Genomic DNA, 15,030 nt, shown 5'->3' with positions numbered 1-15,030 from the left:
GGTGGAGGCCGTGGCAGAGGCGGAAGGGAAAGAGTGCCCCCATGGCACAGGCCCGCCCGCGGATCGGTGGGCCCCGATCGCGGGCCAGGCCACCGTGGGGGCATCCCCCGGGGCCAGATCGCCGCGCCCCCCCCAGGACCCCGGAGCCCGCCTGGTCCCGCCGGTAAATACCAGCTTTGATTTACGCCGGCGGGACAGGCAATTTCTGGGCGGGACTTCGGCCCATCCGGACCGGAGAATTGAGCGGGGGGTCCCGCCAACCGGCGCGGCCCGATTCCCGCCCCCGCCCAATCTCCGGTACCGGAGACTTCGGCGGGGGCGGGATTCACGGCGGCCAACGGCCATTCTCCGACCCGAGGCCGCCCCGCAAGAAGATGGTAGATGGATCTTGGGGGGCGGCGGAGGAAAGGAGGTCCTCCTTTAGAGAGGTCGGCCCGCCGATCGGTGGGCCCCGATCGCAGACCAGACCCCATCGGAGGCCCCCCCAGTGAAGGAACCCCCCCCCCCCACACACAGCACCCCCCCCCCCCCAGCGTTCCCGCACAGTTCCTGCCGGCAGCGACCAGGTGTGGACGGCACCAGCGGGAACCTGTTGTGCCGGAGCGGCCGCTCGGCCCATCCGGGCCGGAGAATAGCGGGGGTACCGGAGAATCGCCGTTGTGAGTGTCTCAGGCGATTCTCCGGCTGGCGCAGTGCAGAACTCGACGGGCCCGTTCTCGGCGGTTGGGAGAATGGTGGGATGGCGTCAGACCGGCGTTGCGCGAGATAATGGCGCTGCCGGCGATTTTCCCGACCGGCGCGGCCTCGGAGAATCGCGCCCATGGTTTTGGGGAAATTAATAGGATTGAAGACGGATAAATCTCCAGGTCCTGACAATCTTCATCCAAGAATACTAGAAATACTAGATCCATTGGTGGTCATTTTCCAAAATTCTCTGAACTCTGGAATGAATCCTACAGATTGGAGGGCAGCTAATTTAACCCCGCTATTCAAAAAGGGAGTTAAAGAGTAAATAGGGAACTATAGACCAGTGAGCGTAACATCGTTAGTAGGGAAGTTGCTGCAGTCCATTATAAAGGATTTCACAGTACAGCATTTGGAAAGCAGTGGTGTAATCAGACAAAGTCAGCATGGATTTACGAAAGGGAAATCATGTTTGACAAATCTACTGGAATTCTTTGAAGGTGTAACTACTAGAGTTGACCAGGGAGAACCGGTGGATGTGGTTTATTTAGACTTTCAGAAAGCTTTCGACAAGGTCTCACATAGCAGATTACTATCTAAAATTAATGCGCATGGGATTGCGGGTAGTGTCTTGTGATGGATAGAAAGCTGGTGAGCAGACAGGAAGCAAAAAGTTGGAATAAATTGGTCTTTTTCCGATTAGCAGACAATGACTAGTGGGGTACTGCAGGAATCTGTGCTAGGAACCCACTAACTATTATCTCAAAATGTGCAGATGACACAAAGTTGGGTGGGAGGGTGAGCTGTGATGAGAATGCAAAGATGCTTTATCGGGATTTGGACAGGCTGAGTGAGTGGGCACATGCATGGCAGATGCAGTCTAATGTGGATAAATATGAGGTTATCCGTTCTGGTAGCAAAAATAGGAAGGCAGATTATTATTTGAATGGGTGTAAATTGAGAGAGGTGGATACTCAATGAGACCTTGGTGTCCTTGTGCATCAGTTGCTGAAAGTAAATGCATGGGTACAGCAGGCAGTAAAGAAGGCAAATTATATGTTGGCCTTCATAGTGAGAGGATTTGAGTATAGGAATAGGAATGTTTTACTGCAATTAAGAAAAATATCAACCATGATTGAATGGCGGAGCAGACTCGAAGTGTCGAGTGGCCTAATTCTGCCCCTATGTCTTCTGGTCTTATAGGGCATTGGTGAGGCCACGCCTGGAAAATTGGAGTGCACTTTTGGTGTCCTTATCTGAGGAAGGATGTTCTTGCTATGGAGGGAGTGCAGCGAAGGCTTACCAGGCTGATTCCTGGAATGGCGGGGCTGTCATATGAAGAGAGACAAAGTTGGTTAGGATGATATTCATTGGAGTTTAAAAGAGGGAGAGGGGACCTCAGAGAAACTTATAAAATTCTAACAGGATTAGACTGGGTAGATTTAGAAAGAATGTTCCTGATGGTGGGGGGAGTCAACGTCTTTTCCCCAAGGTAGAGGAGTCTAGAACTAGAGGGCATAGGTTTAAGGGAGAGGGGAGAGATACAAAAGAGACCAGGGGGAAGTTTCTTCACACAAAGGATGGTGAGCATCTGGAACGAGCTGCCAGAGGCAGTGGTAGAGGCGGGTACAATTTTTTCCTTTAAAAAACAGTTAGACAGTTACAGTTAGACAATTTTTAGTTTAGATGGGCAGCATGGTCGGCGCAGACTTGAAGTCGAAGGGCCTGTTCCTGTGCTGTACTTTTCTTTGTTATTTGTTCCTTGTTATGAGCAGGGTGGGTATAGAGGGATATGGGCCAAATGCGAGCAAGTAGGACTAGTTTAGTGATAGAAACTGGGCAGCATGGACAAGATGGGCCGAAGGGCCTGTTTCCATGCTGCAAACATCTATGACTCTATAACTAGGGGTCATAGTTTGAGGTTAAGGGGTAAACCTTCTAGGACTGAGGTGAGGAGAAATTTCTTCAACCAGTGAATGGTAAATCTGTGGAATTTACTGCCACAGAAAGTAGCTGAGGCCAAATTGTTGTGTAATTTCAAGAAGGAATTAGATCTCGCTCTTGGGGCTAAAGGGATCAAGGATTATGGGGGGAAGACAGGATCAGGGTATTGAACTTGATGATCAGCCATGATCATAATGAATGGCGGAGCAGGCTTGAAGGGCCGAATGGCCGCCTCCTGCTCCTATTTTCTACCTATGAACAAAGAACAAAGAAAAGTACAGCACAGAAACAGGCCCTTCGGCCCTCCAAGCCTGTGCCGGCCATGCTGCCCGTCTAAACTAAAATCTTAGTTTTTACACTTCCGGGGTCCGTATCCCTCTATTCCCATCCTATTCATGTATTTGTCAAGATGCCCCTTAAACGTCATTATCGTCCCTGCTTCCACCACCTCCTCCGGCAGCGAGTTCCAGGCACCCACTACCCTCTGTGTAAAAAACTTGCCTCGTACATCTACTCTAAACCTTGCCTGTCGCACCTTAAACCTATGTCCCCTAATAATTGACCCCTCTACCCTGGGAAAAAGTCTCTGACTATCCACCCTGTCTATGCCCCTCAAAATTTTGTAGATCTCTATCAGGTCGCCCCTCAACCTCCGTCATTCCAGTGAGAACAAACCAAGTTTATTCAACCTCTCCTCATAGTTTCTATGTACATGCCTGTTAATTTAACCTGGGGGTGGAAAAGCTCTTATCATCTTTGCCTTGGCCAAAGGTATCCTGTAAGCTTTCAGGGCACATTATCTACTTGCCCGTCAACTTGTAGGGAACTGTGGACATGGACGCCAAGGCTTGATCCGATTTCCTCCCACAAGTCCCAAAAGACGTGCTTGTTAGGTGAATTGGACATTCTGAATATTCCCTCTGTGTACCCGAACAGGCGCCGGAGTGTGGCGACTAGGGGATTTTCACAGTAACTTCATTGCAGTGTTAATGTAAGCCTACTTGTGACAATAATAAAGATTATAATAAAGATTATAATCTTTTTCTCTACACTTCTCAGTATTTTACCTTTCATTGGGTATTTCCTTACCCTGTTAGCCTTCTCCAAATGCATTGCCTTGCACTTATGGATTGAACTCCATTTGCCACTATCCTGCTCTCCACTGATATATTCCTGCAGTCTAACATCGCTAAAGTGCTACACACCAAGTGGGAAAATTGACAATATGGTTGTTGACAGTGAAAAAATTGCAGTGAGGTTGCATTTTCTGTACATTTGAACTGTCATTTAGTATAACACATATGACAGCGTAATTGATTTTATATGTGCAATTCTTAACTCAAAAAGAAAGTAAACTACATCCCTTTGAGATGTAGGCTAGTATTTGTTTTTTTTTGCGAATGAAGTTTTAGCTCACATTGAACCTGATCTGATAAAACAAAATTGATGTATAGTTCAACCATTTAAAACAGATTTAAACCTTTTTGATGATTTTTTTTTGATTCAATCTTATAATCGATCCACATAATAATCCAAATGGTTAGAATGAATTTGAAATAAAACTGATCCTTTTGATCTCAGATTGATTGGATGGATTGTTTTCTGCAGATGGTTGTCTCGCTGTGTCTTCCAGCCTTCCAGTGTAGAAGTAGCTGATTGTTTGAAGGTTTGCATGAGAGGTACTGATATTTCCCCCTCTTTTTACTTTAAACAGGATAAAGTTTGGTTGATAGATGGAACGTGTATGGTAACATAGTGTTAATGGGATTCGCTATAGTCCAGGAAATCTTTTTTAGAATCATTTACGGGTTGTGTGTGTTACTGGCGAGACCAGCATTTATTGCCCATCCCTAATTGCCTCACAGAAGGTGGTTGTGAGCTGCCTTTCTTGATCCACGGCAGTCCCTAAGGTGTAGAGACACCCACAGTGCTGATAGGGGGGGGGGGGGAGTCCCTGGATTTTGACCCAGGGGCAGTGAAGGAACAGCTCTCTAAACTATTTCCAAGTCAGGATGGTCGAGTGACTTGGAGGGCAACCTCCAGGTGGTGCCATTCCCAGGAATCTGCTGCTCTTGTCCATCTAGAAGGTAGTGGTTGTGGGATTGGAAAGTGCTGCCTAAGGAACCTTGGTGAATTCTGGGCAGTGCATCTTGTAGATGGTACACATGGCTGCCACTGTTCGTTGATGGTGAAGGGATTGAATGTTTGCGGAAGGAGTAGCAATCAAGTGGGCTACATAGTGGCCCCGGTAGGCACTGCGGGCTCTGCCCCCGCATGTTTCCCCAGACCCACATCCCCGGCCCCGTCCATGCCCGACACAGTGTGGGCCTCTGGCCCTGGCGCCCGTCCCTGATACCATTGGCTGACTCTGCCCTTGCTAGCGGTATGGTCCGTGGGCTACTGTTGGCGTTGCCCTGGGTGTTCTGCTTGATGCCTGGCTGGCCAGTGCTGGATGGATGGAGGGGGGGTATGGCGGAGAGTGGGGTGCAGGGAAGGGGGGGATAAGGGCACCCATACAGCCAGTGTCATTCCACAGAACCAGGGGCCAAGATGGATGGTCAGTAGGGTGCGCAGCAAAGTAGCTGCCTTGCAGGTAGTGGTAATGACGGTCCGTGGCTGGACACCATCCTAGTCCAGTGGGGGTCACCTCGGCCCATTCCCCCATCAACCCTCCCTCCCCCGGCCCTGCCAGGGCCCCGCAGCCCGGCCAGTGTCCAGACTGTCAGCCCACACCCGCACCTCTGTGTGTCCTACTTCCTCTCTGTCCCTCATCAGCCATGATGCCGGTTTCACGCTTTTAAAACTACAAGTGAACCGCGACATCAGGAACTTGGCTCACCAGAGGCAGAGCATTGCGGAGGCCCCGGAGAATACCGGATCAGGTTCGCTAATGACATGTGAACGGTGTTTACTGTACATCCGTACAGTACGGAATGCATTGACATCTCTGTCGACGTGATGGAGAATTGCGATTTGGCCTCAAATCGCCGCCAATCACGAATTTGGCATCGGAACGGATTCTCCACCCAGTCGTGTTTCGCGATTTCAGCAGCAGCCAACGGGGAATCCCGCTCCTGATCTTTGATCATAAGCATTTCGTCAGCAGTGTGGACTGTGCAGTGCTCTATGTTAATCTGTTAGAGCATATTCCCTGAAAATGTTTCATGCTGGCACTGGATTTCCAGGTCATGTATAGCAAGTATCATGCAATGGACCAAGTGTCATCCATCAGAAATAATAGCTCCTAATTTTGCGAACTTAAGGCCCATACAGATTTATTGTAAATGTTTTACTTGCGCTTGTGAATCAGTCTGGAAATTATTATCCTCTTGACAATGTAATTTCACGACGAACGTATTATTTTATAGGTGCTCTAAATAAATGGCTAGAAGTGAATCATGTCCTGCCTGCCCGCATTGTTGTCTATCGCGATGGTGTCGGAGATGGGCAACTAATGACGCTAGTAGACTATGAAGTGCCCCAAATACTGGACAGCTTCAAGATGGTTAACCCAGACTATAGGTAAGGATTTAACCCTTTTTGTCAGAAACACCAAGTATTTAAATTCCTTGAGCAGTGAGCTCTCTAAATTATTCAATGATATAAATATTTCTAAATAGGAAAGAACTAAAATGTATATACATATAGCAAACCTCCTGTAACACGCTATCTTAGTAGCCTAAAGCATCAAATTCCAATAGTTTAAATCTTACTTTTCAAAATAGAAGCTAAGCGAAGCTACATAGATTTATAGTTGCAGTTGAACATCCAGCTGTTGTAATATCGCAAAACTGGCAGCCAATTTTGGAAAGTATGCACCAACAATCAGCAAGGTGAAAATAAATAGGATTCTTTTGTGATGTTAATTGCGGGATAAATTAAACTTCCGGTGGCGGCTATGAGGGAGTAAGTCGCACGTTTGGTGGCTCCCGCTCTGGCCGGACGTTTGGACCTTTTCCCCCGACTTTTTCGTGGTTTTTAGTTTTGGCTTTGAAGGTATAGTCGATTAGGCTCTGGACCCACACAGTGGTGCTTGGAACGGAGAACCCCAAGGGACCGAAAAGGAAGAAATAAAAGGATAAGCGAAGGGCTGGGTGGAAGTGGCAGCTGAAGACAACATGGCTGATGTTCGGACCCCTGCTGTGACGGCCCAGCCATCGACGGAGGAGCTGATGCAGGTCATCCAGGAGGGCTTTGCCAGACAGAAACGAGACTGTCTTGACCCGATAAAGGAGTCGATTGATCGGCTGGAGCGCAGGCTGGATGCCCAGGATCGGATGATTCAGAAGTTGGAGAAAGTGCTGGCGGACCAGGAGGAGCACCAAACGGTGGTCGAGCTGGAGGTGGGGATGCTGAATGATCAGCAAAAGAGGCTGATTGAGAAGGTGGAAGATCTGGAGAACAGAGCTCGCCGGCAGAACTTATGGATAAGGAGTGTGTTCTCCAGTGGGTTAAGCGTACTAGGAGCTGCAAATGGGACAATAGCATATTGCGCGTCTATAAGCACCTGAGCGTGGAGGTGGCCAGACGGAGGGCAGGCTTCAGGCAAGTGAAGGAGATCCTGTTTAAGAAGAAGGTGACATTTGGGCTGCTCTACCCGTCTGTGGGTTACGCATGAGGACCAGCACCATTATTTTGAGTCGCCCGAAGACGCGATGGACTTTGCCAAGAAGAAGGGGCTGACACAGAACTGAGAACGTTTTGGTTTAAGTTGTAACTTTTCTGAGTGATGGTTATATGTTTTGATTGTCGTTTTTCTTCTGCTTCAAAGTTTGGTTGAAGGTGGGGAAGTAAAAGTTATTCGGTTTCTATGGGTTTTCGGTGTTTTGGTGGGGATGGCTGATGGGGGCCTTTCGCTTTTTTATTACTTTGATTTGCACTATTGGGTGGTTCTTTGGGGTTTTTTTGTTTTGGGTTGTCTCCTATGGTAATTGGGAGATTGTTCGGTCTCAGTTTGAGGAGGGAAGTGGTTTCGATGGGTGGGGGGGAGGGGAGTAGGGAACAATAGGTGGGAGACTTCTTGGCGCCGGAGGCGAGGGTCACCAGGCTAGCTGGGTGAGCTAGTCTATGGAAGCACAGTGGGGCGGGGGGTGTATATGTTCAATATATGGCAGGGGTTAGGTTACAAGGTGGTGTTGCTAGGGGGGGAGTTACTGTGCTGACGAGGGAGGGACTTGGGTTTTGGGACATAGAGGAGGTCGGGGGTGGGGGCTGCCAAGAGGCGGGCCGATGGAGGCGCGGCGCATGGGCTGGGGGCGGGCCCAGGAAAGGGGATGGCTGATCGGCGGGGGGGGGGGGGGGGGGGAGTGGTGCCTCCCAACCAGGCTGATCACCTGGAACGTTAGAGGGCTGAATGGGCCGGTCAAGAGGGCACGTGTGTTCACGCATCTGAGGGCTCTGAAGGTGGACGTGGTGATGTTGCAGGAGACACACCTGAAAGTAGCGGATCAAGTTAGGCTAAGGAAGGGTTGGGTCAGTCAGGTCTTTCACTTGGGGCTGGACACCAAGACTGGAGGGGTGGCGATTTTAATCAATAAGCGGGTGCAACTCCAGGTGGGCAGTATAGACTCGGACGGGGGGGGGGGGGGCATTATGTCACGGTGAGCGGTAAGCTGGAGGGGAGGAATGTAGTCTTGGTTAACGTGTATGTGCCAAACAGGGACGATGTAGAATTCATAAAGAGGGTACTGGCGAAGATACCTGACCTGCACTCGCACAAGTTGGTGATGGGAGGGGATTTTAACACGGTCATTGACCCCGGCCTGGACCGGTCGTGTCCGAAAACAGGGAGGGTGCCAGCAATGGCAAAGGAACTGATAGGGTTCATGGAGCAGATGGGGGGGTCGACCCATGGAGGTTTAGGCAACCGACGGGGAGGGAGTTTTCTTTTTATTCAAATGTGCATAAGGTTTACTCCCGGATTGATTTTTTCATTCTGAGCAGGGATTTGCTGGCGGGGTTGGTGGACACGGGGTACTCAGCCATCACTATTTCGGATCATGCCCCACATTGGGTGGAACTGCAGGTTAGTGAGGAGAGATTCCAGCGACCGCAATGAAGACTGGACGTGTGCTTGTTGGCGGACGAGGCGGTGTGCGAGAGGGTGAGGAAGTGCATGCAGAACTACCTGCTGGTCAACGACACGGGGGAAGTCTCAGCAGCGGTGGTCTGGGAGGCGCTGAAAGCAGTGGTGAGGGGGGAGCTGATTTTGATCCGGGCTCATAGGGACAGGATGGATAGGGCAGAGACGGACTGACTGGTTGGGGAGATCCTACAGATAGATAGGAGGTATGCGGTGACCCCGGGGGTGGAGATGTTAAGAGAACGTCGAGGCTGCAGGCTGAGTTTGGGGTGTTGTCCACAGGCAAGGCAGTGGAGCAGCTTAGGAAGGCGAGGGAGGATAGGGAGGTTGAGGTAGTGGTGGCCATGGATGCGGAGAAGGCGTTCGACCGGGTGGAGTGGGACGATCTATTGGAGGTGTTGGGACGATTTGGGTTCGGTAGGGGCTTTAACGACTGGGTTAGGCCGTTGTACCAGGCCCCGGAGACTAGTGTAAGGACGAATAGGATGACCTCGGACTATCTCAGACTGCACCGGGGGGCAAGACAGGGATGCACCCTCTTCCCAATGCTGTTTGCATTAGCTATAGAGCCGCTGGCAATTGCTCTGAGAGCTTCAAGGGGTTGGAAGGGGCTGGTTCGGGGGGGTGGAACATAGGGTCTCGCTGTACGGGGACGACCTGCTCTTATACGTATCAGGTCCAGGGGCAGGGATGGGTGAGATCATGGCGACTTTGGCCGGTTTTCGGGATATAAACTGAACATGACAAAGAACGAAATGTTTGTAGTCCAGGCAAGAGGTCAGGAGGGTCGGCTGGGGGAGCTACCGTTTAGGTAAGTGGGGGACAGTTTTAGGTACCTAGGGATACAAGTTGCGCGCGACTGGGGCCGTCTACACGAGTTGAACTTGTCCCGGTTGGTCGATCAGATGAGGGGCGAGTTTCGGAGATGGGATGCGCGACCGCGGTCGCTGGCTGGGAGGGTGCAGACGGTTAAGATGACGGTCCTACCGAGATTTTTATTTGTATTCCAATGCCTCCCAATTTTCATCCCGCGGTCCTTTTTTAAGAGGATTAATAAAATTATTTTGGGCTTTGTCTGGGCAGGTAAGTCCCCACGGGTGAAGAAGACGATGCTCGAGAGAAATCGGGAGGTGGGGGGGCTTGCCCTGCCAAACTTCAGTAATTACTACTGGGCGGCCAATATTGCTATAATAAGGAAGTGGGTGGTGGGGACGGCGTCGGTTTGGGAGTGGATGGAGGCAGCTTCATGTAGGGGCACCAGCTTGGGGACGTTGATAACGGCACCTCTGCCATTCCCACCGGCAAGATATTCCACCAGTCCCGTGGTGGTGGCGGCCTTGAGGGTCTGGGGTCAGTGGAGGAGGTACGTTGGAGCAGTGGGAGCATCGGTTTCGTCCCCAATATGTGACAACCACCGGTTTGCCCCAGGGAGCTTGGATGGGGGGTTTCGAATATGGCGAAGGGCGGGAATTGAGAGGATGGGGGACCTGTTCCTGGAAGGGAGCTTCCCTAGCTTGAGGGCACTGGAGGAGAAGTTTGGGTTGGCAAGAGGGAACGACTTCAGATATTTACAGGTGCGGGACTTTCTGCGCAGGCAGGTATCATCCTTCCCACTCCTGCCACTAAGGGGGATCCAGGATAGGGTAGTGTCTAGGGGATGGGTGGGGGAGGGGAGTGTCTCGGACATCTATAAAGAACTAATGGGGGTGGAGGAGATGCAGACCGAGGAGCTGAAGCGTAAGTGGGAGGAGGAGCTGGGGGGAAAGATGGAGGACGGCTTATGGGCTGACGCGTTAAGCAGAGTCAATGCGACCGCTACATGCACAAGGCTCAGCTTGATCCAATTCAAGGTGGTCCACCGGGCCCACATGACAGTGGTCCGGATGAGTAGATTCTTTGGGGTGGAGGACAGGTGTGTAGAATGTGCGGGAGGACCAACGAACCATGTTCACGTGTTCTGAGCGTGTCCAAAACTTAGGGGATATTGGCAGGGTTTTGCGGACGTCATGTCCAGAGTATTGAAAACAAGGGTGGCAATGAGTCCAGAAGTGACGATTTTTGGGGTGTCGGAGGATCCGGGAATCCAGGAGGAGAAAGAGGCAGATGTTCTGGCCTTTGCTTCCCTGGTACCCCGGAGACGGATATTATTAGCTTGAAGGGACGCAAAGCCCCTGAAATCGGAGGCATGGTTAACTGATATGGCGAGCTTTCTCGGCCTAGAGAAGATTAAGTTCGCCTTGAGAGGGTCAGTGTTAGGGTTCGCCCGGAGGTGGCAACCATTCATCGACTTCTTTGCGGAGAATTCATCGTCAGCAGAGGGGGGGTGGGGAGCATGGTAGCGTAGAGTAGGGGGTTAATAGGCGGATCTTGGGTCGGGTATCGATGTTTGCACTATGTTTATTGTTCTTTTACACAGTTTTTTTAATACTGTTGTTTGTAATGCCAAAAAATACCTCATTAAAATTGTTTTTTTTTTAAAAAATTGCGGGATAGATATTGGTCAGGACAACACGGACAACTCCCTTGTTATAACTAAGTGTCATGGGATCATTTGCATCCATGTGAAAGAGCTGACAAAGCCTCCATTTAACCAATACTACACTGGAGTGAGCTTTGATTTTTGTGCGCAAGTCTTCGAGCGAGACTTGAACTCATAACCTTCTGTCTCAGAGGTGACAGTTCTACCAACTGAAATAAATTTAGGGGGTGATCTGGGATTTAGGGGGCATTCCATCGGATCAGGGGCACGACCCGGCCAGTAGATCCCGGGAAAGGCCTTCCATGGGATTCCCGACGGCCATTACGCCTCGCGAGACCTAACCAGATCTCTCAAGACATGGCGATTTGGGTGGAACTCACTTAGCCGTGCTCACACCAGATCTGAGGAGACCCGAGCTGGGCATCATTCAGCATTGGCCCCCACAAACAAGGACCAGGCAGAACGGTACCTGGAGTGGCTTTCCAGATGATCGGAGGCCCCTGGTTGATCGGCCTCTGGGCAGGGTGGCACTACTGGTGCCACCCGAGCACCTTGGCATTGGCACCCTAGCATCCTGGTGGTGCTACCCTGAGAGTGCCACCTGGGTGCCCAGGTGCCAGTGTGCCAGAATGGCAGTGCTAAGGTGACAGGCTGGCATTTTTCCCGGAGGTGCCCGGCCCCTGTGAGGTGGGGTGCGCGGGGGCTCGATGACTCCTTTATACGTGAGTTGCGTCGGGGTCGGGTCAAGAGATTGGGACGCCATTTTAAAAAGGTGTACCAATCTCTTCATGCACAGGACTCCTTAGTGCAGGAAATGACGCTGAGTGTGGCCTCAGGGAGGTGTTCCATGCCGGGGCACTAAAAAAAAAGAGTACTGTTAGATAGTGGGGTCGTTCCCGGCACTACAAGCACCGGGAATGATGCTGCTAATCCTGCCCAGAATGGACTCCATTTTTTTAAGTTAGATCACACCCTTAGTGTGAAGAATAGTTTCCTGACATGAGTTCCAAGTTTATTTATCATTAGTTTGAACCTATTTCCTTTAGTCCTACTCTCAGTTTATCTCCCCTAACTTATTTATTTACCCATTGTAGGATGAGATTTTGAGAGGATTGTGACCTGTGAAGTTTAGCTTTACGTTTGTTTCCTTTTTGCTTTTTACAGGATTTCAGCCTTTTGTCTTTCCCACATTATTATAGCTTCCGCATGGTTTGTGATTGTAACTTGCTCTTCCTTCCCTTCCCTACATGGGCGGCACGGTAGCACAGTGGTTGCTTCACAGCTCTAGGGTCCCAGGTTCGATTCCCGGCTTGGGTCACTGTCTGTGCGGAGTCTGCATGTTCTCCCCGTGTCTGCATGGGTTTCCTCTGGGTGCTCCGGTTTCCTCCCACATGTCCCGAAAGAAGTGCTGTTAGATAAAATTGGACATTCTGAATTCTCCCTCAGTTTACCCGAATAGGCACCAGAATGTGGCGACTAGGCGATTTTCACAGTAACTTCACTGCAGTGTTAATGTAAGCCTATTTGTGCCAATAATAAAAGATTATTAATCTATTTCAGCCTTTGCTAAAATTCTATTAACCTGGAAGCTAGCAAAAATATTTGCTCAGTGTTGCAACAGATCTCACCTGAAAAGTGGCCAACCAGAAGGTGAAATTTTTAGGGGAGTCAGGGGCACCTCTGCTGTCCCACCGTTGTCCAAGGCCAGTCTGATGCAGCTCTGCCTGAAACATGGGAGAGGCTGCACAACATGCAAATTGGGATCCTATGTTGGTTGTCGGACCCTGACTGAAATTACCAGATACTAATGGACAGAATGGACACCATGCAATATCATGCATCATGCTCAAACCATTTAGCCAACCTAGACTAAGAGTTGTTAAAGGGAGGAGAAAATGTTTAATTTTTACTATGTGGAACCAGGAGGAACATGCGAGATGGTATCCCACATCCAGTAAGTTGCTGAGGCTAAAGCTCAAAAATAGTGCAGAACTTCTAAGTTCAGCTTTGGGAGCATGATAATTTTCAACTTTCCACCCACAGCAGGCAGGAGTTGATTCTCATAGTTTCTGCAGCTACTGGGGCTCAGCGCAGAAGCGCAACCCCACAGCAGAGCTCACCCTAACCAAAGGACACCTGCACCGTGGCCGTTGGAACCCTCCTTGATTCTCTGCCCCTCTCAGGGCAGAGGCCTCACCAGTGACCCCCTCCCCAAATCCCTCAGGATCACTAGCTGCCTCCTCCTGGTAAGGCTGGCAGTGATGACTGCCTCTGTCACCTCCTCCCAGGCAGTGTTCAGGAGGCAGATTTAAGCTTGTGAGATGTTTTATAAGATTGTCATGTTTCAGGACTGTGTCTTTAATTTACAATAAAATGTAGGAATGAAGAAGGGGACCATGTGATCTGTGCTGAATCCTGTTGATGGCAAGCCTGGGTGGTTTGGTTGTTAAGGGTTGGGGGACAGACTGGTTGTTTTACTAGGAGGCTTGTGAAAGATATTTACACCTGTAAACAATACCCCAAGCAACTGTGTTGACAGTGGATAGACTGTCAGACCCAATCCTTTGCTCCTGAAGTGGTAGGGTGAGTTACCACACCCACCTTGGAAGAATCTCCCCTGAATGGTGGGATCTTTTTTCCAGGGGGGCAGATGTAGATGGAGTTGGGCCGAACATCCTCTGATACATATCAGAGAAGGCCATAGGTGCTCCGAAGTGCCAAGATGGGTCGTTTAAAAGGCTCTCAATGAATCTTTGGGATTTTGTCCCATTATTTGGTCGTATTTTAGGCCATTCCGCCCTCACCCCTCGTCCCCACTCTCCATGCTCCATTCATGCCAGTTCATGGTCCCACTCTCGCCAATGCCTCCTCATATCACACAGGCCAACTCAGCATTGAGTTCTAATTGCTTTGGCGAGTTCAGGTTTTCCTTATGTGTGACTCCCGCCCTGCCACTTTTAAGCTATCGGTGACATAGGAATCTGTCGAAAAGATCTTCTACAGCTGGATCCCTACAAAAATCCAGGCCATGGTCACCAAATCAGAGAGAGATGTTAGGTTTTGGAAATGGTCATACTTTAAACTGTTTATCTAATTCCAATATAGAGTTTGGGGTCTAGAGGGTAGCCAATCAGCAGTTCTATCTAGATTTCTACCTCTATCGAGGCTCATATGATTCACGTTCCCATAGATGGGCATTGAGAGGAGAAGAGTCCATAGGAAATCATTGTAAATTACAGGTTTCCCTAAACATCATTGAACCTCACGGGCACGGTCAGTCTGCAAGAATCAAAGGGCAAAGTAGCTCGCTTGATTGGCACACCATCTACAAACACTTACTCCTTCCACCACTGATGCACAGTAGCAGCAGTGTGTACTGCAGGAATTCAGCAAGGCTTCTTAGACAGCACCTTCCAAATCCACAACCGTTACCATCTAGAAGGACAAGGGCAGTAATACATGGGAACACCACCACCTGCAAGTTCCCCTTCAAGCCACTTAGTACCCTGACTTGGAAATCTATCACTGTTCCTTCACTGTCACTGGGTCAAATGGAATTTCCTGTACTGGTTCCAAGAGAATGAAGTGTCTACTTAAGGGACAGAGTGAAGTACAACCGAGAGGACATTTTCAGTGATTTTAAATGTTGAATCTTCTCTAGTCCGGAGTATAAATTGCCTACTGAGATAGGGCGGGAATCTCTCCTACCCGGTGGGGTGGGGGGGTGCCGGCGCTGAGGAGTGGCGTGAACCACTCTGGCGTCGGGCTGCCCCAAAGGTGCGGAATCCTCCGTACCTTCAGAGGCTAGGCCGGACCCGGAGTGGTTTGCGGCGACAGGCGC

The 15,030-nt window shown here is 50.1% G+C and overlaps 1 protein-coding gene across 2 annotated transcripts in view; it reads left to right on the top strand.

Moving 5' to 3' along the window:
• The window catches only part of LOC140391675 (piwi-like protein 4), a 171,096-nt gene that overhangs the window by 128,845 nt on the left and 27,221 nt on the right, over positions 1 to 15,030 (top strand). For both annotated transcript variants that reach the window (XM_072476410.1, XM_072476409.1), the window contains exons 17-18: positions 4,237 to 4,307; positions 5,997 to 6,150. In XM_072476410.1, the coding sequence (XP_072332511.1) occupies positions 4,237 to 4,307; positions 5,997 to 6,150 (225 nt within the window). The remainder of the gene's footprint in view (positions 1 to 4,236; positions 4,308 to 5,996; positions 6,151 to 15,030) is intronic.

This window comes from Scyliorhinus torazame, chromosome 15, assembly GCF_047496885.1.
Source record: "Scyliorhinus torazame isolate Kashiwa2021f chromosome 15, sScyTor2.1, whole genome shotgun sequence".
Taxonomy (NCBI): Eukaryota; Metazoa; Chordata; class Chondrichthyes; order Carcharhiniformes; family Scyliorhinidae; genus Scyliorhinus; species Scyliorhinus torazame.
Note: the sequence above shows the minus strand (reverse complement) of the source record. Positions and strands in the feature narration are given on the sequence as shown.